The sequence below is a fragment of the Pneumocystis carinii genome (genome assembly GCF_001477545.1).
Source record: "Pneumocystis carinii B80 chromosome Unknown supercont1.15, whole genome shotgun sequence".
Classification (NCBI taxonomy): Eukaryota; Fungi; Ascomycota; class Pneumocystomycetes; order Pneumocystales; family Pneumocystaceae; genus Pneumocystis; species Pneumocystis carinii.
Genome location: NW_017264727.1, coordinates 237,372 through 253,769, shown reverse-complemented (window position 1 = coordinate 253,769; position 16,398 = coordinate 237,372). Strand labels below are relative to the sequence as shown.

At 31.2% G+C, this 16,398-nt stretch overlaps 8 protein-coding genes across 8 annotated transcripts; 4 read left to right on the top strand and 4 right to left on the bottom strand.

Annotated features, from left to right (window-relative positions):
- Positions 1–85: 85 nt before the first annotated feature.
- On the bottom strand, positions 86–1,548 carry T552_03211 (hypothetical protein). Its single transcript, XM_018371722.1, has 10 exons — positions 1,438–1,548; positions 1,371–1,397; positions 1,206–1,291; positions 1,095–1,151; positions 918–1,034; positions 835–859; positions 766–779; positions 591–707; positions 196–535; positions 86–146 (listed from the first exon to the last, which is right to left on the bottom strand). Exons 1-10 carry the CDS (start codon positions 1,501–1,503, stop codon positions 108–110), a joined length of 888 nt encoding a protein of 295 aa, XP_018224517.1. The 5' UTR covers positions 1,504–1,548; the 3' UTR covers positions 86–107.
- A 551-nt stretch (positions 1,549–2,099) lies between these two features.
- T552_03210 (hypothetical protein) lies at positions 2,100–3,300 on the top strand. The gene is made up of 2 exons (XM_018371721.1): positions 2,100–2,607; positions 2,681–3,300. The coding sequence occupies exons 1-2, from the start codon at positions 2,146–2,148 to the stop codon at positions 3,254–3,256; spliced, it is 1,038 nt and encodes a 345-aa protein (XP_018224516.1). The 5' UTR covers positions 2,100–2,145; the 3' UTR covers positions 3,257–3,300.
- A 560-nt stretch (positions 3,301–3,860) lies between these two features.
- On the bottom strand, positions 3,861–4,324 carry T552_03209 (hypothetical protein). Its single transcript, XM_018371720.1, has 3 exons — positions 4,257–4,324; positions 4,124–4,209; positions 3,861–4,074 (listed from the first exon to the last, which is right to left on the bottom strand). Exons 1-3 carry the CDS (start codon positions 4,278–4,280, stop codon positions 3,912–3,914), a joined length of 273 nt encoding a protein of 90 aa, XP_018224515.1. The 5' UTR covers positions 4,281–4,324; the 3' UTR covers positions 3,861–3,911.
- Positions 4,325–5,008: 684 nt separating this feature from the next.
- T552_03208 (hypothetical protein) lies at positions 5,009–5,652 on the top strand. The gene has a single exon (XM_018371719.1). It carries the CDS (start codon positions 5,055–5,057, stop codon positions 5,604–5,606), a length of 552 nt encoding a protein of 183 aa, XP_018224514.1. The 5' UTR covers positions 5,009–5,054; the 3' UTR covers positions 5,607–5,652.
- Positions 5,653–5,659: 7 nt separating this feature from the next.
- T552_03207 (hypothetical protein) lies at positions 5,660–7,072 on the bottom strand. Its single transcript, XM_018371718.1, has 9 exons — positions 7,008–7,072; positions 6,898–6,955; positions 6,680–6,851; positions 6,490–6,636; positions 6,336–6,445; positions 6,140–6,294; positions 5,960–6,095; positions 5,773–5,912; positions 5,660–5,731 (listed from the first exon to the last, which is right to left on the bottom strand). The coding sequence occupies exons 1-9, from the start codon at positions 7,030–7,032 to the stop codon at positions 5,706–5,708; spliced, it is 969 nt and encodes a 322-aa protein (XP_018224513.1). The 5' UTR covers positions 7,033–7,072; the 3' UTR covers positions 5,660–5,705.
- Positions 7,073–7,345: 273 nt separating this feature from the next.
- T552_03206 (hypothetical protein) lies at positions 7,346–9,194 on the top strand. Its single transcript, XM_018371717.1, has 11 exons — positions 7,346–7,399; positions 7,451–7,515; positions 7,560–7,822; positions 7,865–7,956; positions 8,003–8,132; positions 8,178–8,304; positions 8,352–8,492; positions 8,538–8,742; positions 8,792–8,820; positions 8,867–9,058; positions 9,103–9,194. The coding sequence occupies exons 1-11, from the start codon at positions 7,391–7,393 to the stop codon at positions 9,146–9,148; spliced, it is 1,299 nt and encodes a 432-aa protein (XP_018224512.1). The 5' UTR covers positions 7,346–7,390; the 3' UTR covers positions 9,149–9,194.
- A 72-nt stretch (positions 9,195–9,266) lies between these two features.
- T552_03205 (hypothetical protein) lies at positions 9,267–10,794 on the bottom strand. Its single transcript, XM_018371716.1, has 7 exons — positions 10,769–10,794; positions 10,591–10,721; positions 10,365–10,541; positions 10,213–10,316; positions 9,961–10,169; positions 9,384–9,905; positions 9,267–9,341 (listed from the first exon to the last, which is right to left on the bottom strand). Exons 2-7 carry the CDS (start codon positions 10,681–10,683, stop codon positions 9,310–9,312), a joined length of 1,137 nt encoding a protein of 378 aa, XP_018224511.1. The 5' UTR covers positions 10,684–10,721; positions 10,769–10,794; the 3' UTR covers positions 9,267–9,309.
- A 1,171-nt stretch (positions 10,795–11,965) lies between these two features.
- Positions 11,966–16,286, top strand: T552_03204 (hypothetical protein; the record flags this gene model as incomplete). The annotated part of the gene is made up of 7 exons (XM_018371715.1): positions 11,966–12,101; positions 12,142–12,916; positions 12,962–14,276; positions 14,335–14,448; positions 14,500–14,583; positions 14,628–15,972; positions 16,018–16,286. The coding sequence occupies 7 exons, from the start codon at positions 11,966–11,968 to the stop codon at positions 16,284–16,286; spliced, it is 4,038 nt and encodes a 1,345-aa protein (XP_018224510.1).
- Positions 16,287–16,398: the final 112 nt, after the last annotated feature.

Here is a 16,398-nt window from a genome sequence, read left to right as displayed (position 1 = left end):
GTAGGGTTAGGTAGGAGTCGAGGGAATAAGATAGGGTTAGGGTTGGGGTTGCGCTTAGGTTGCACTTCAGTACACTCGAATACACTCCGGTTACACTCAGAGTTATATTATATTTCAGCAAAATTCTTTTTATAAAATTGAATAATCTAAAAGATAATCATTAAAATTAAATAAAATAATTACTTTTTAAAATACTTGATCAAAAACAAGTAAAAGAATACCTCCACCAGGACCTAAACGAACAACTTTTGGTAAAAATCCTTTATATAATGCAAAGAAACCTTCTTCTTTATAAATAGTCCATAAAGAAGGAATAGCCCAATTGTATTTAAGTTTTTGACCTAATAATTTTGGTGTATTTTGTATTCGAGATTTTACCACGTCAAAAGGTGTATTTAACAATGTTCCAGAAATACCGCCCAGCGTACCTGCCAAAAAATTTTTAAATCGTTCATCCATTTGCCAATCCGATTGATTAAGTTTCTCTCGAACAGAAAAAATCACACTAAAATATCCTGCATTCCATGTAATATGTCTAGTCCATAATTATTCATTCTATAAGTGTTCAATTTCCTTGTAATTATTCCTACCGAAACATCGTTGCTTCTAATCCATTATAAAGCGCAAAAAATCCTTCATCCCGTGAAATCTTTATTAAACAATCAAGAGCACCTTTGTACTTTGATATATTTGCTTTATCCTGAAGCCTGAATCTCTATGTAAATATACTTTTTTTTTTTCTATAAAATATAAGAGAAAAAATACCGAATTTTAATAAGCTAATCATATTGTTATAAAACGAAGAACCATTACATAAAAAAAAAATATATATACCTCAAAAGGAACAACGATAAACGATCTTGAAAATAAAAATATTAACAATATTTTTAATGTATATTTTTTATAGACAGACGTACTCCGTAGCTCCTGCTGTTGCACCCGTTATTAAACTTAAACTTTGGTTCATTTTTTCCCTTCCAAAAAGATTACGATAGAATATTCCCCAATGCTCATTTGCCGCAAATTTTGTCGCTCTATACAAAAAAATCAATTAATCATTCATTCCTTTTTTTTTAAAGAATTTCGTTCAACACCTTTTCGGTGCTTCCATTAAAATAGGCGGTAAAATCCCTCGATATAATCGGAAAATCCTGTTCCATTCCTCCATTAATAACCTCAATTCTTCTCCTCTCCTCTCCTTTTACCCTTCTTTTTTAATAATAGATATTAAATAATTCGTCATTCCTTGATATTCCGCCTTTCCCACATTCAATTGAAATCGCGTTTTCACCTTATCCATTTAATTCAATACACAAAACGATTCATTCGCTTCATATGAATGAATCTTGACTCCTTTTCTTCTTTCATACCACATCTAAAGGATACATTAAAAATATCTAACTTTATAATTAAATCATTAAAAATAATAACCCTAACCTCTGAAATTCCTGCTGCCGCTCCCGCTACAAATGTCACTGAGAAAGGCAGCGTTGAAGTCGACATTCTAAAATCATAGAAAAATTTAGATTTTTTGGGGGGAATTCTGGCCTTTTATATTATTTTTTGCTAAACCCTAACCCTTATGTTAATTTTTAGGGTTCAGGGGTAGTCAGTTGTCGTTGTAGGGTTAGGTTAAAAGTTAGGGTTATAACTAAGGGGTTAGGGTTATGCTCTCTCTTCTATTGTGTTCGTCCAAGTTAGACTCCGCTTTAGGGTTGGACCCTGTGTTTGTATATTAGGGTAGGGCTTCCTTTTAATAGATGCTGGAGTGGAGTTACCTTTTAGAACTACCTTTTAAAAGTACATTTCAGAGTTATGCATTAGGGTTATAATTTACTCTTATAGTTTACTCTTATAGCTTACCCTTATAGTTTAGGTTTATATGGTAAAAGCTACGAATACTTGGGATTATATGTTAGGATTATATTGATGTTAGGGTTATACCCCGATGTTCTAAATTAGGGTTCTATGTTAGGGTTATGTGTTAGGGTTCTACTGTGTTAGGGTTCTTCTCTGTTAGGGCTCGTCCTGTTAGGGTTAGGGCCGGGTTAGATTTCTACTTTACTAGACGGGCATCTTTCAACCTCATCAAAACTTAAGAAAAAGATTTTTTCAAAAAAACCCATATTTTCGTCAGATTTTTTGATGAAAAAAGAACAAATTATTAATGAAAATAAGGATTTAAAATGTATTCCAAAAAACCCGGTTGAAAAAGACAATATAAAGCCTTTTATCAGGAAAAAAAGAATACCTCATGTCTTGGAAGAAGATGTATACCAGGAAGCATTGAGTGATATTATCAGGAGAGATTTTTTTCCGGATCTTCATGAAGAATATTCTAATGAAATGGTCTCTTCATTGTGTAAAAAAGGTCTTTCTTTGGATGAATTTCAAGCAACATATACATCAGAAGATAATGCCTCTTTTTCGGATATTTTAGAGCGGCAGAATGAACGTCAAAGAGAAGCATATCGTTGGGTCTGGGATAATAGAAACAAGATTGATAGTGATCGTGTTAAAGAAGAGGAGCGACGTCGGATAATGGCGGGGAATAATATTGGGAATATAGAAGGGCGACCAGCCCAACCAGAAGCATGGCCTTTTAATGTAAATGATAGAATTTTGATTTTTATTATTTCTATTTAAGCGGAAAATCGACTAACATATGTATATTTTATAGCCTATGAATGCATTGATGTTTACGCCAGAGACAGATTATACGAAAGCTAAATCTCTGCCATTAGAAGCAGAAAAGTCAATTGTATATCATGCAACACGAATGCCATTAGAAAGGCAAGAATATGTTGCATCACCGTCTGTTTCAGCGATTGATAAAGAACCAGAAGTGGCAGGATGGACATTTGTCGATGAGGCGCCTACGCCATCACCAAAAGTCTTAAAAAAGTCAAGAAAATTAAGTAAAGGAATGGGATCGGAGTCAGAGTCAATTGGGACTCCAGGAACACCTGGACGAGGGTTTAAAATGCCGGATATTCCAGCAAGAGAGATATTACATCATCGAATAACAGAGGAAATTAAAAAGAAAAAGCGTGCAAAAACACCAGCAGCATTTCTAAAAGAAATACCCAAGTTTTCAAGCAGTCCTGATCTAAGGAAAGTTATGCTTAGCCCTGGGGGCAGGCTTCTTCTTGCAGCAACTCAGAGACATGCAAGTGCAATCAGGAATGATTTAAAAACGCCTCGAATGAGTCTTTTAAATAACGAAACAACCGATATAACACCAAGAGCAACATAAAAATAATAAGATATTCTTTATTTATTATTAAAACAATGGCTCAAAAATGGTTATCATCAAAGTTAGAAAATAAACCAGTCAAAATTATTCAAGTTAGTTATTAAAAAACTTAGATATTTAATTTTGTTCGGCGCCAATGTTTTCTCTTAGCATTACTGATAACATTTAACATGAATCATGGGATTTTATTCAAAACATACTATTTAATTCGATTACCCGTTCGTAAACGAGTCCATTGAGGAATCGGTCGATTCTGTCGTTGAGCACGAGCAAGTATAATTTTTGTTCGAAAAGTTTTGTGCGACGACTATATTTAACATTAGTTTAAACATGGATATTCTCTTATCATTTAAAAATTATGTATTTTTCACTATTCTGTTCAAAACTTGGTCTTTTTTTTTCCTTCAAAAACAAGATACTATGTTTTTTTGGTGTGGAAATTCGATTTTTTCATAAAATATTGCAAAATATTTCAACTTACCATCTTTTTTTTAAAAATAAATATTTAATAATTAATAAAATGTGACGACGGATTTTTATCTGTGCTAGTTTAACCCTAACCCCATACCTTACCCTGGCCCTATAAATATATAACCTAAACCTACCCTATTGAACAACAGCAAAATGTTTAAAAAAGCCTTTTTTTAAATCAATATTAATCATCTTTGGTAATACCAAATCTATCCATTACATCAACGAGTCGACAATGTTCTTGTTCTGCAATTTTTCCCATTAACCCTAATGCAACATCACGTATCTCATTATATTTATGAAGAAGCATAATATGTTGTTTAACAGTACTTGTTGCATCAGGATTTCTACAGAAACTTAGTTATTTTTATTAATTCAAAAAAATTATCAAATCACTTTAAAGTTGCTTGAAGTGTTTTTTGTTTTTCCGTAAGTTCATTTAATTTTGTTTCTAATGATAAAACTTTATTTTCCAATGTTTTCTATACATTAAATTGCTTCATTTCTTGTAATTTCACTGTATAATTACCTTATTTAATGAATCTTCCCCCATATTTTACCGTGTAGTTTGTTGAATCTCGACGTTTTGAATGAACAACCCTAACCCGGCGCTAACCCTAACACAGTGCGAGCCCTAACACGGTACCGACACCTAACCCTAGCCCTTGTCTATATAACCCTATTTAGGTCTATTAACCTAACCCTAAAATAAATATTTTAATGAGATATTTTTTCAAACTTTAAGATGGACCGTTTTGAAAGTTCATCAATGTTATTAGGGTTAGGTGTTGGTACCAGGTTAGGGCTGGTACCGGGTTAGGGTTTGTACTAGGGCTAGGGTTCCTATTTGTATAGGTTTGGGTTAGGTTTAGGTCTTTTCTTAAAAGGGTTAGGGTCAGGCTTAGGGTTGTACAGTCAACATCAATCTTATACTAAAACTACTCATCAAATTTATATCAAAACTCCCTGTTTTATACATCATTTTAAAGCCCTCATAAACTAATATTTTGTATCTTAAAAGATGTACCAAACTGTCCCTGTTGCTCTCTAAAATTTAAAATATCCAAAGCACATAGTCTAGCCATAAAATAGATTATATATAAAAAAATAATAATATCCAGCTGTTATATGAGAGCAAAGAGTTATTATTAGTTCGTCCTGTCATGACAAGTCAAAAAGGAAAAGTCTAGAATTTAGTATGTTCTAGTACCTTCTAGCTTTATTTCGAGTATATATACAAGTGGGAGTGATGATAGAGTGATGATTATAAATATATAAATATTTATAAAGAAGCCGTATTATTAGCAGTTAGAATTTTGAAGACCCAATGTTATTTCCTAGAGTGCTTGAGACTAGTTTTTTTCCTACGGATTTAGGACGATTGATTCATAGTACATTTGATGAACCTTTGATTTATTTCAAAGAGAATCTATCAGACAGAACTTTATCTCCAAGGATTGATATGTCAGAATCTGCTAATGGATATCAAATTGAAGCAGAATTACCAGGACTAGGAAAAGATAATATAATAATTGAGTTTATTGATGAGAAAACGATTGTTATTCAAGGACATATTGAGCGAAATAGTAGCAGTAAATTGAATGGAAATGGGCCAACAGTAGAGGAGATATCGGATGAAGAATCGAAATCTAAATCTAAAACTAAATCTCTTAAAGTTTGTGAAAAAAATGTATCAAAAAACCCACCTCATGTTACCTATTGGTATAAAGAGCGAGCCATGGGTGAATTTAGTCGTAAAATCCACTTTCCGACAAGTGTTGATAGAGATCATGTTAAAGCATCTTTGGAAAATGGTATATTAAAGATCAATGTTCCTAAATCAGCTTGTTCGGTTAGCAGAAGGATTGCTATTGATTAGATATCTGTAATGTCTTTTTTTGGCTTGATAGTTATGTTTCTTTGCGATTTGATGCCAATTGTGATTTTTAGTAATTAGAATATATCCTTATTTAGATTTTTATACTTGATAAATGGGTCCAGTACCTAGATCTGTTGAGTATTTTAGCAAATGTTTAAATATATACATATTTCTCCATTAAAAAAGAACAGATTTTGGATTGGTCTTTCTTGTTTGTTCAAAAAATTGAGAATATCTTGTGCCAAGACTCCTCCAATAACTGATGCAACAGGTGACCATTTGTAATTAGCCTTTTTTGCCAAATTACTATGTCCACATTTACAATAATGTTTAAATACGAAAAATATACTTACATAAGAACATTATTTTCCAAGATATCATCAGATAGACCCAGCTGTGCGTTTATTTCTTTAATCATAGAAAGATATTGTGTTATTTCTTGAGAATTAGATGGAAAATGTGAGAATTTCTGCTGAAATTTCCATAGCCCTTTAATATGATAAGATATTGTAAATACTAAATACTTATTTTACCCATTATTCCCGGAAGAAGAGGTGAAACCTTCTTTTTACGTTTTTGCGTCAATGTTTCTCCATATTTATGATGAATAATCTCTGAAAGAGGATAATAGCGTTCTGTACATGGAACTTTCACACTCTCTTTCGCCTTATCTTGCACCTTTTTCTCTCTAAAACATTATAAATCATTCATATAATCCATAAATATTACATGATATATGTATGTTCAATCAGATCAGAAAAAATATACCCATAAAACCCATACATAGCACAACTATAAAATGCTACTCCAAATCTCCTACATATCGAATTTAAACGCATCTTCTTGCATAAATCATTCGTTCATTTCATATACACTCATTTACCATCAAATCTAGCCCCAATTCACAACAAATAACAACATCAAAAGACGAAAAATATTCATCCGGAAGATCAAAAATATTTTCCGTGCTTGCAATAAGCTTTACCGACGGATTAACCCTCTTCAATTCATTTAATACTACTTCTGCGTACTATACACCAATTAATCCCCCGTTTTGACCCGTTCAAATTTACTTTTTTTCCTATATCAGAAGAACTTATACAGAAGTGTGTATTTGGTGCAATATCTTTGATTTCTTCCCCGTCTAGAAGCGTCAAACTTCCGATACCTGCTAAAACCAGATTTTTGCCTATTTCTTCGCCCAATTCGCGGACACCGATAAGAACAACGCTGGAATTACTTATACTACCGTCGTAAGACCCTGTTTAACCTCTTTTTCCCCTGTTTTTACCTTGTTTGCCCCTCAATTCCCCAAAGACGTATCTGGCGGTCATATATGTCAATTTCATCTGGAAAAAAAAGGTCAATTGAAATATATATCTTATAAACATATAGAAATACCTTGAGAAATGGATTTCCTGGTCATTTATCCTGAAAAAAGCAGAAAAAAAGCTGGAAAAATGGGCTTTTTAGTGGGGATTTTGAAAATTTGCTGTGCCTAAGAAAAAAACGAGGTTCGATGAACGTCAAAAAAATAATAAAAATAATAAAATTAGCGGGGCCATAAAATAAGGGATTTTTATCGGAATAAATAGATTGATAATATAGCTGAGGGTAATTTGAATAGGTTCCTTTTTTTTTGGAAAAAAAAGGACGAATTTTGAGTGTTTTTTCGTCAAAAAAAGTATTTAACAAAGATTTGTTTTTTTACCGGATATTAAGGCCTTTAATTAGCGGGGTTTCGAGATATATCAGTAGAAAACAGTGTTTTATTATATATTGATATGATTTTGGTTTTTTGAAGCTCGAAAAAACGGGGTTTTTTTGTTGATTTTTGTTATTAGGCGATATATTTTTATAATCAGAGGGGAGAAGTATTAATTAGTAGGATATATCAACAGGATTTAAAGTAAATACATGGGAATATATTGTCCGTAGTTTATATATTAGTAGACGTTCGGTTGAGGACGTTTTTCGGATTCATATTCTCTTTAATAAAGAGATTGACTCACCTATTAATACGATTGAGTCAAATACGTTTTTCCATATCAAACATGAGAACATATATGTTGTTGCAGTTACAGGAAACAATGCAAATACATCATTAGTATTTGAATTTTTATATAAAATTATATTTTTGCATGAAGGATATTTTAAGAGATTTAATGAGGATTCTATAAAGAATAATTTTACATTGATTTATGAGTTACTTGATGGTAATGAATGTAAATCTTGAGAAAAGGAGTAAATGAGGCTAGAAATTGTTGATTTCGGATATCCACAAAATACAGATATTAATTCTTTGAAAATGTATATCACAACAAATGAATTTAAATCAGAAAATGATATTGTAAGTTTCCATATGATTATTGTTTAGTATAGGATTAATTTTTTAGAAAAACAATTCTTCAAAAATCACTAGACATGTGATGGGAACGACTTTTTGGAGAGAATCAGATATAAAATATAAAAAAAATGAAGCGTATCTTGATATTATTGAAAATATCAATGTTATTATGACAGCAAGTAATATATTACTGAAAAAAAAGCAAGTTTATTAATTCTATGAAGATACTACTTTAAGATCTGATATTTCTGGTCAAATTATTATGAAATCATCACTTTCAGGAGTTCCACAATGCAAGATAAGATTTACTGATAAGGTGTTTATCAATAATAGTCAATTGCCTACAACTTCGTATAACAATTTATGAATTTTAGTTATAATATTTATGAATTTTATAGAACAAATATATCCAAGACGGAGAAAAGTGAATATATAACTTTGGAAAATTGTCACTTTCATCAATGTGTTAAATTAGGATCTTTTAATAAAGATAAATCAATTATTTTTATTCCACCAGATGGAGAATTTGAATTGATGAAGTAAAAAATTATAAAAAATGGAATGGTTTTAATATGTAAAAATAGATATCGTGTTACAGAGAATGTTCGTTTACCATTCTTACTTTTTCCTATTATAAATGAAATTGGAAAAACCAAGGTTGTATATCAGCTAACTATTAAAGCATCATTTTCTTCAGATCTTTTTGCAACAGATGTAATTATTAAAATACCAACACCATTGAATACTGCAAATACGAGTTCTAAAGCAAACAGGGGAAAAACAAAATATGTAATAAAAAATATATTTATATTTTCCTTTTTTGTAATTGAATTTATAGGAATCTGCTTCTAATAATATTATATGGAAGTAATTCTTTTCTATAAATCATGATTTATACTTAGTATTATTTTAGAATTCCTAAAATTGCAGGGAAAATGGAATATATTTTTGCGGCAGAAGCGACTTTAAAAGCAACATCAGATGATAAACATTGGTCTAAACCTCCAATATCTTTAAACTTTTTCATTCCAATGTTTACTAGTTCAGGATTACACCTAAAGTATTTAAAAATATCTGAAAAAGAAAGCTATAAAAGTGTTAAATGGTATTTGATATGTCTATACTTGATTAATATTTAAAAAAAAACAGGGTAAGATATATATCAAAAGCAGGCAATTATGAAGTTAAATTCTAAATTATAATTATTTCTAAACTTTTATATACCTTAAATATTAATAAACATAATATTAAATAATCCCCAATTCTCATGATACTATCAAAGATGATAATTATATTTTATTAATATATCCTATTTGTACAAAAATTAGTTTTGAATATATAAATATAAATTTTAAATTAGTGAGCATGAAAACATTGATTGCATTGACCTATTATCATTAATATTATAATATATTTGGGAGAAAGCATGCCTTTTTTAAATAAATTTTCCTGGTAATCATCACAATTACAATTTTTGCATGTATTATTTAATTTATTTGAATCAGTATCTTTCAAAAATTGCGAAGGAATTGGAGGTTTTCTGGTTTTTACAATAGGAAATTCTAAAGTCTTGATTTCTGATATAGATTTTGAATATGACTTTAAGGTTGGATCGTCTGAATTTGAAAATGTATTCGATAATTCAGATAAATGATTTCCTGAATAAATGTTTTTGTTTTCATCGGAAAACGGTGAATTATCTTCAGAAGCATCTTGGTATGTACTAGAAAAACTTGTAACGTTTGAATTCTTTAATGTTGAATAACGTTTTGTAGATGATGTATAATCTTTTTTATCAAATCTTCCGTATGTTCGTGGAGGAACTACTGGCGCACTGTTGTTTGATTGCATAGATGTATCTTGTTCATCTGTTTTAAAGGATTGCTCCAATTTTAATGATGAAGTATCTTGTGTGTTTTCATCCTCAATTGAATATGGTGATTCCGGTGGAACTTTTTAAACGTCAGATAATAAAAAAAAAAAAAATCAAATATCTCAACAACATACTTCTTGTAGGTGTTGCTCTAAAAGAAGATGTTTGTCTAGGACTATTTAAATCTATCTCTGACATTTTTCTTTCAAGTGATGATGCACTCATTCCCGATCGAAATGGTAATGATGGCCTATTGATAGTGTTTTCTCCACCATTATTAAAAGCATGTGCCGAAATTTGTTGATGTTTAACATATTTCGAGCTGGCTCCGTATGCATTATTACTATTCAGATTATTTAAATACAAATTATTAATGTAATCTATACATTTCTGCCCATGATTCTTTTAAATTCTGTATAATTATATAACATCGTTCATAATATCTGAATTCTAAATCAAGAAGAAGAGTTAAATCATTTAATTGCGTAGCCTTGATCATCCTGTCACTAAAACATACTCGTTTTTTCACTTATTTTACCTCTGCTTGCTGGATCGAATATATTCGACTATATATACTTTCACAAGCTTCTTCATATTTTGCTTTAGTTGCCCTTAATTCCTCTTCTATACGTGAATCTTCTTTTTTAGCTTTTATAAATCTATTAGAGACCGAATCATATGATAATCGTCGACTTTCAAGCTTTTTTCTTGCTGCCTATTCATATTTATTAAATCATACATTAAATCCTCATTTATTTTTATACATGAAAATCTTTAAACTGGACTAATGATCGTTCCATCGATTCTAAAACACTGTTTGAAATCCCATCAATAAGTCTTTCCTGTTCTTTTGACATTTCTTTATGTGCTATACCATATTTTAGCAATCCTTGACCTGAAAACTCAATAAATCAAAAATATCATAATTATAAAACAAAAAACCATAGACTGATTCTGATGAAAATTTCTCTCCAAAGCTTAAAAGTGCTTGGCTAAATAATTCAATCAATGTATGTCTCCTTTCCTCCCGCCGATTCACTATATATATGTTCAACCCACTTGACAATATTATATAAAAATATACACATAGATTTAGCCCACTGATTAATAGACGTATAAAGACTCTCTACTCCTAGTTTATGTAAAAATTCGCCTTTTTATCCTTAAAAAAATGCCTTCATGTCTCATCTGCATCTCTTGCTCCAGCTCTTTAAATTCATCCGTTGTCTGTGTACGTTGCTCCCTTCCAAGCTAAGATCTATGAGTATATGCACTCTTCTCAATAAAACTATACCATCTCCTTGGTCCACTGACCTAATCTTCCTATTTTTTTCTGCATAATTCCTTCGTACTGTCTGATGGATTATCAAAATATTCAATAAAATATATATAAAATACCCTAAAAACACTTATTATGCTTCCTGATTCCTATTTATATAGAAAATATACTGATTTATCCTGTTATATGCGCTTAATACCCCGTTTTATATGTTTATCTCCTGCTCCTCTCCGCCTATTTCTGATATCGACGCTGCTTATAAAATTGACCACTGGCTCTGATAGAAAATTTAATATTTAATATATACAAAAAGAACCGATTTTTTGTATATATTAGATTATATATAGATCATCTATTGTCTTTTTATACTCTGTACTCCCCATTAACAATATCCACTTTCAAATATACTGAGGATTAATACACCAATAGACATATAAATCGTCTGGATACATTCTATGCATTAATCTATTGCTTTTTGACACGTCAATCTCTTCATTCTAGTCCATTTCCCTTCCTTTCATCCCTTTATATGCTCTACAGATTATATTAAAATCAAAAACATATACATATATATATAGCATACATATAGGTGTATACAAGGATATTGAGAAATATCTTGTATTCTTAAATAACTCTCTCAAGAATTGATCTATTTTGTTAATAATAGCTCTGTTTCCTTTATATTCTTTTATATTTATATATTTTTTTCACCCTCTTGAATTTCATGTATCGAGTGATCAGTTATTCTATAAATACTCAGTGTATGCCCTGTTTGTGTCCTGCAGAATAATCTGGGCTATATTTTGGGGATTATCTATAATATTGACAAGATATAGCTTGTCGTGGCAAGTTTTGAGCCTATGGAGGGCGCGTATACGCCGGAAGATCTTTTGTCGCCCTCCAAACGGCCGCGTTCTAGTTTGAGTGAATCTAATAAGCGTAAAGAAATGGTTAATATTGCAGAGGAATCGGCAGATATAGCGGCAAATATAGATTGTATTATTTGAGATTTTTTTTAGGAATCTGATATTTATAGCATCTTTGTGTATGCATGATTCGGCGGGTAGAATGGAGGTAGGAGGCGCATATATGACGCATATATCCCGTGAAAATGAGGTGAAAGAGATGCAGAATGTTCAGGGAGAGCGTATAACGCGTAGTATGCGTTCTTCTTTGTTAAATCCGACAAGTACATATAATACATATGATACATTGAATTGTATGAATTCAATGAAAGGCGCATATACAACGCATATAGCCCGACAAATGGGTAATTCAGAGGCACCGCGTTCAGGGATTGGTAGTGGTATGCCGTATAATGTACCAAATACGTTTTCAGCGGAATTAAATGATATTATTAATGCTAACATTGTATCTGGGGAATCTAGTAAAGTATATTGTAAGAAAAAAACAGAGGAAAACAAGGGAAAGATACATGAAAATCTATATGATCCAGCGATAAATTTGTATTCGGAAAATGTGGTTATTGAGACGCCATTTTCACCGAATTTGAAGGATTTGTTTGAGAATAGTGAAACAAGAAATAAATTGGATAAAGATTGCCCTAGTTGGAGTGTGCAAAAGGCGATTATAGAGCCTTTACTTGCGAAATTTATTGATGATGTATCTTTTTGTATAGAAGCTTTATGGATGATGAATTATCTTAATTTTCTTGAACAAGGACATCAAGAAACAATTGGACCTATCGATCAAACGAGTTTAGTGGAAGGAAATGAATTGAAACATGGAGTTATTGAGGGTAAGGATTATGTATTGGTATCTGGTGAAGTATGGAAGTATCTTTCTCTTTGGTAAATATTAAGAAAGAGGAATGCATAGAATTGAAGATAGTTTAGGTATGGTGTTAAAGGATATGCCATTAGGAAAACGGTGACAGGGGTACATGTAGATTTAGAGGAAAATAATGATGTAAAAGCAACGACTGCAGCAGTAACAGCAGCAACGACAGCACCAACAGCAGCACCAACAGCACCAGCAGCAATAGATATAACAACATCAGGAATATCGGAAAAAGAGTTAACCCTTGATACTGATGTGTGTTTATACACTTTTCGATTAGTTCAAATGAGAACAAATAAAGAAGAAATACCAAATGATAGTAGTGAAGATACTATAGCATTAGAAGCACCCTCTCCTAATAGTGCGACAGCTGGAAATCTTTCTGATTATTCCACAGTTATAACGAATTTGGGAACATCAGAGGATGCATTAGATGATGATTCAGGACCTCCTTCATCAGAAAATATACTAATATCGGAAAAAGTATCCATAGATGAGATAATGCCTATTGAATCATCTGTAACATCTCCTGTTGATGTTTTAGCAACGCAAATTACAATAAATGGCAATGCAACTATAAGTAGTTTGTTACAAATTATTAAGCAGACATTGGGACTTGCGTCTATGCAACCAATTCGATTATGGCATGAGGGGAAATCAATTATAACGCCTTGGATGACTTTATCATTAGAAATGACAGTTAAAGCTCTTGAATTGCCATTATTTTCGGAACTTGTTGTTGAAACAACGGATATTGCATCTTTTCAAGGATATGCACCTTCATTAACATCATTTCCTGATGCTGATTATAAGAAACAAGAAGATTTTAAGCAAACAAATTCATTTGGTAAATCATCGAAATTAAAAGCAATTGGTTTGCAAAACCTTGGTAATAGTTGTTATATGAATGCTGCATTACAATGTCTTATGCATACATCGGAATTAACAACATATTTTCTTTCTGGTGTTTATCATTCTGAAATAAATTCGACTAATCCATTAGGAACGGGCGGGCAAATAGCAAAATCATATGCGACTTTATTAAACAATTTAGTACATGCTACAACATCTTTTTCACCAAAAGCCTTTAAGAATTGTATCGGACGTTTTAATCCTTCGTTTGCAGGATACGCACAGCAAGATAGTCAGGAATTACTTGCTTTTTTGCTTGATGGAATGCATGAAGATCTTAATCGTATTAAAAGGAAACCTTATTTTGAAAAACCAACACTTGGCGATATAAATGATGCGTTAATTGCGAAAACGGCAGATGTTTGCTGGCAACTTCATCGAAAACGAAATGATTCGGTTATTGTAGATTTGTTTCATGGGTTATATAAAAGTGTTTTGGTTTGTCCAGTTTGTGATCAGGTTTTCAAGAAAAAAAAAAAAAAAAAAATCTATGAATTAATAACTAATGATGATTCAGGTATCAATTACATTTGATCCATTTATGGATCTCACTTTACCGCTACCATTTAAAAATCGATGGACTTATCCTGTAACAGTTGTACCTTCAGATATTAATAAAAAACAAATTCATGTAGGTTTTCCTTTACACAATCTTCGATCTATTTTATTTAATATTTGCAAGATAACCGTGGAATTGGATGCATCATCAACAATTGCTTCAATGAAAGCCTATGTTGCATCTAAACTTAGCATGGATCCACATGCAGTAAGCTATTCTGTTTAATATCCTATCAAAAGCTTATAATCTAGTTGATTTCATCAGAAATTTATGCATATAAATTTTATAGGCATCACTCAGACACTAGCATTGTCAGTACACAATTATCACCTCATGATCAAGTCTATCTTTATGAAATGCCATGTTCTATATCAGATTTTGTAACAAATCGATCTAAAATTATTATACCTATTTTTCATCAAAGAATAGAGAAATTATATCATCATCCAGTTGCATTCGGTATACCCTTTTTTATTCTTTTAACACATGAAGAGGCATGTTCTTATGATGTTATTCTTAAAAAAATTGCTGAAAAATATAAACAATTTGTTGGTTCAAAAAAAGTATCACTGGTTCAAACACAAGAAATGACTCAAACAGATCATGAAGCATCAACTACTAAGTTTTCTCAACCTGCAGAAAGTGTTTTGAAAAAAGAATTGGATCTTCACGAAGATGTTTTTGATTTAAAATATTTTTCATCCCGTCATTCTGTTCTTCCTACAGGCTGGTCAGTACCAATGGATCATTTACCACGATTAAAAACAAGATTTGGAAAAGATACAAACAATGATAAATTTTTTGATGAAGATGACACTTTATTAACAGCAGAATCTGAAGAAGAACCTTTTTCACATGGAACACCGATTTCATTAGATGATATTGTAGAAGATAGTGATTTTTCTATTACCAAAGATTCGAGTGATGATGAACTTTTGCCTGTAAATTCAAATGTAAAAAAAACTTGTCAAATTTCCCCAAAACAAGAAAATGGTCCACATTTATCTTCTGATTTGAATATTCATGAAAATAAATCGCTAAAGAATAAAGCTTTCATTCATCAAGGAGAAGCAATTGTATGTGAATGGCCCGCTGATCATTATATATCTGTCTTTTCAAGTGAAACAGAAAATGGTTTAAGGAATAGTAATCTATGGGATGATGTAAAAAAATATGAAGATCCTCTGCTTGATCATCATGAAACATCAACAATCCATTTAAATGATTGTCTGGATTTATTTGCAAAGAAAGAACAACTAGGAGAAGATGATCTTTGGTATTGTCCAAATTGTAAAGAACATCGACGAGCAACAAAACAACTTGAAATATGGAAATCACCAGACATTCTTGTTATTCATTTGAAAAGATTTTCAAATTCGAGAAATTTAAGAGATAAAATAGACGTTCTTGTTGATTTTCCTTTGAAAGGGCTTGATCTTTCAGAACGAGTGGCAGAGTATAAAAATGGATTTAATTTAACTAGCGATTCTCAAATATATGATCTTTACGCTGTTAGTAATCATTTTGGAGGGTTAGGTGGAGGCCATTATACAGCTTATGTTGCTTTGGAAAATGGCCATTTTTATCATTTCGACGGTAAACCATTATATCTTTTAATGAAATTAAAATTAATATATTTAGATTCTTTAGTCGTACAAGTTCATGAATCACAAATCGTTACACCTGCTGCATATCTATTGTTTTATCGTAGAAGAACAGATAAAGTACTTGGGGAATCAACCATGATAAAAATTACAGAATATATATCTAAAATATCTACTGAATCATATGATAAAATGAATGTTACATCCTCATTAAATAAAGTTTCGGATTTAAGTATGTCAGATGAAAAATCTATTTTGGATCCTCATAATATTTCAATTCCGAATACGTTTACCATGACACATTGATTTATCAATAAGAACAATCATAACACTCGATGATAGTATAAATTCCAACTCTCAAAAGAATCGGAAAAAAAAACAATATTTAACGATGGCTTTAACTAATAATAATAGACGA

Bases quoted from the DNA above. Each gene is read 5' to 3' on its own strand.
- T552_03211 (XM_018371722.1), bottom strand. From the start codon at position 1,503: ATGTCGACTTCAACGCTGCCTTTCTCAGTGACATTTGTAGCGGGAGCG. The intron at 1,035-1,094 runs GTGTTGAACGAA...TTTTTTGTATAG, and splicing joins TTAATGGAAGCACCGAAAAG to AGCGACAAAATTTGCGGCAA. The intron at 147-195 runs GTATTTTAAAAA...ATTATCTTTTAG, and splicing joins TTTTACTTGTTTTTGATCAA to ATTATTCAATTTTATAAAAA.
- T552_03210 (XM_018371721.1), top strand. From the start codon at position 2,146: ATGAAAAAAGAACAAATTATTAATGAAAATAAGGATTTAAAATGTATT. The intron at 2,608-2,680 runs GTAAATGATAGA...TATATTTTATAG, and splicing joins CAGAAGCATGGCCTTTTAAT to CCTATGAATGCATTGATGTT.
- T552_03209 (XM_018371720.1), bottom strand. From the start codon at position 4,280: ATGGGGGAAGATTCATTAAATAAG. The intron at 4,210-4,256 runs GTAATTATACAG...TTTAATGTATAG, and splicing joins GGGAAGATTCATTAAATAAG to AAAACATTGGAAAATAAAGT. The intron at 4,075-4,123 runs GTGATTTGATAA...AAGTTTCTGTAG, and splicing joins ACACTTCAAGCAACTTTAAA to AAATCCTGATGCAACAAGTA.
- T552_03208 (XM_018371719.1), top strand. From the start codon at position 5,055: ATGTTATTTCCTAGAGTGCTTGAGACTAGTTTTTTTCCTACGGATTTA.
- T552_03207 (XM_018371718.1), bottom strand. From the start codon at position 7,032: ATGACCAGGAAATCCATTTCTCAAG. The intron at 6,852-6,897 runs GTAAAAACAGGG...TTACGACGGTAG, and splicing joins GGAATTGAGGGGCAAACAAG to TATAAGTAATTCCAGCGTTG. The intron at 6,446-6,489 runs GTAAATGAGTGT...TTATGCAAGAAG, and splicing joins AATTGGGGCTAGATTTGATG to ATGCGTTTAAATTCGATATG.
- T552_03206 (XM_018371717.1), top strand. The intron at 8,133-8,177 runs GTAATATATTAC...AATTCTATGAAG, and splicing joins CAATGTTATTATGACAGCAA to ATACTACTTTAAGATCTGAT. The intron at 8,493-8,537 runs GTAAAAAATTAT...ATGTAAAAATAG, and splicing joins GGAGAATTTGAATTGATGAA to ATATCGTGTTACAGAGAATG.
- T552_03205 (XM_018371716.1), bottom strand. From the start codon at position 10,683: ATGTCAAAAGAACAGGAAAGACTTATTGATGGGATTTCAAACAGTGTT. The intron at 10,170-10,212 runs GTATAGATTACA...TAATCTGAATAG, and splicing joins AAAGAATCATGGGCAGAAAT to TAATAATGCATACGGAGCCA. The intron at 9,342-9,383 runs GCATGCTTTCTC...TAATGATAATAG, and splicing joins GGAAAATTTATTTAAAAAAG to GTCAATGCAATCAATGTTTT.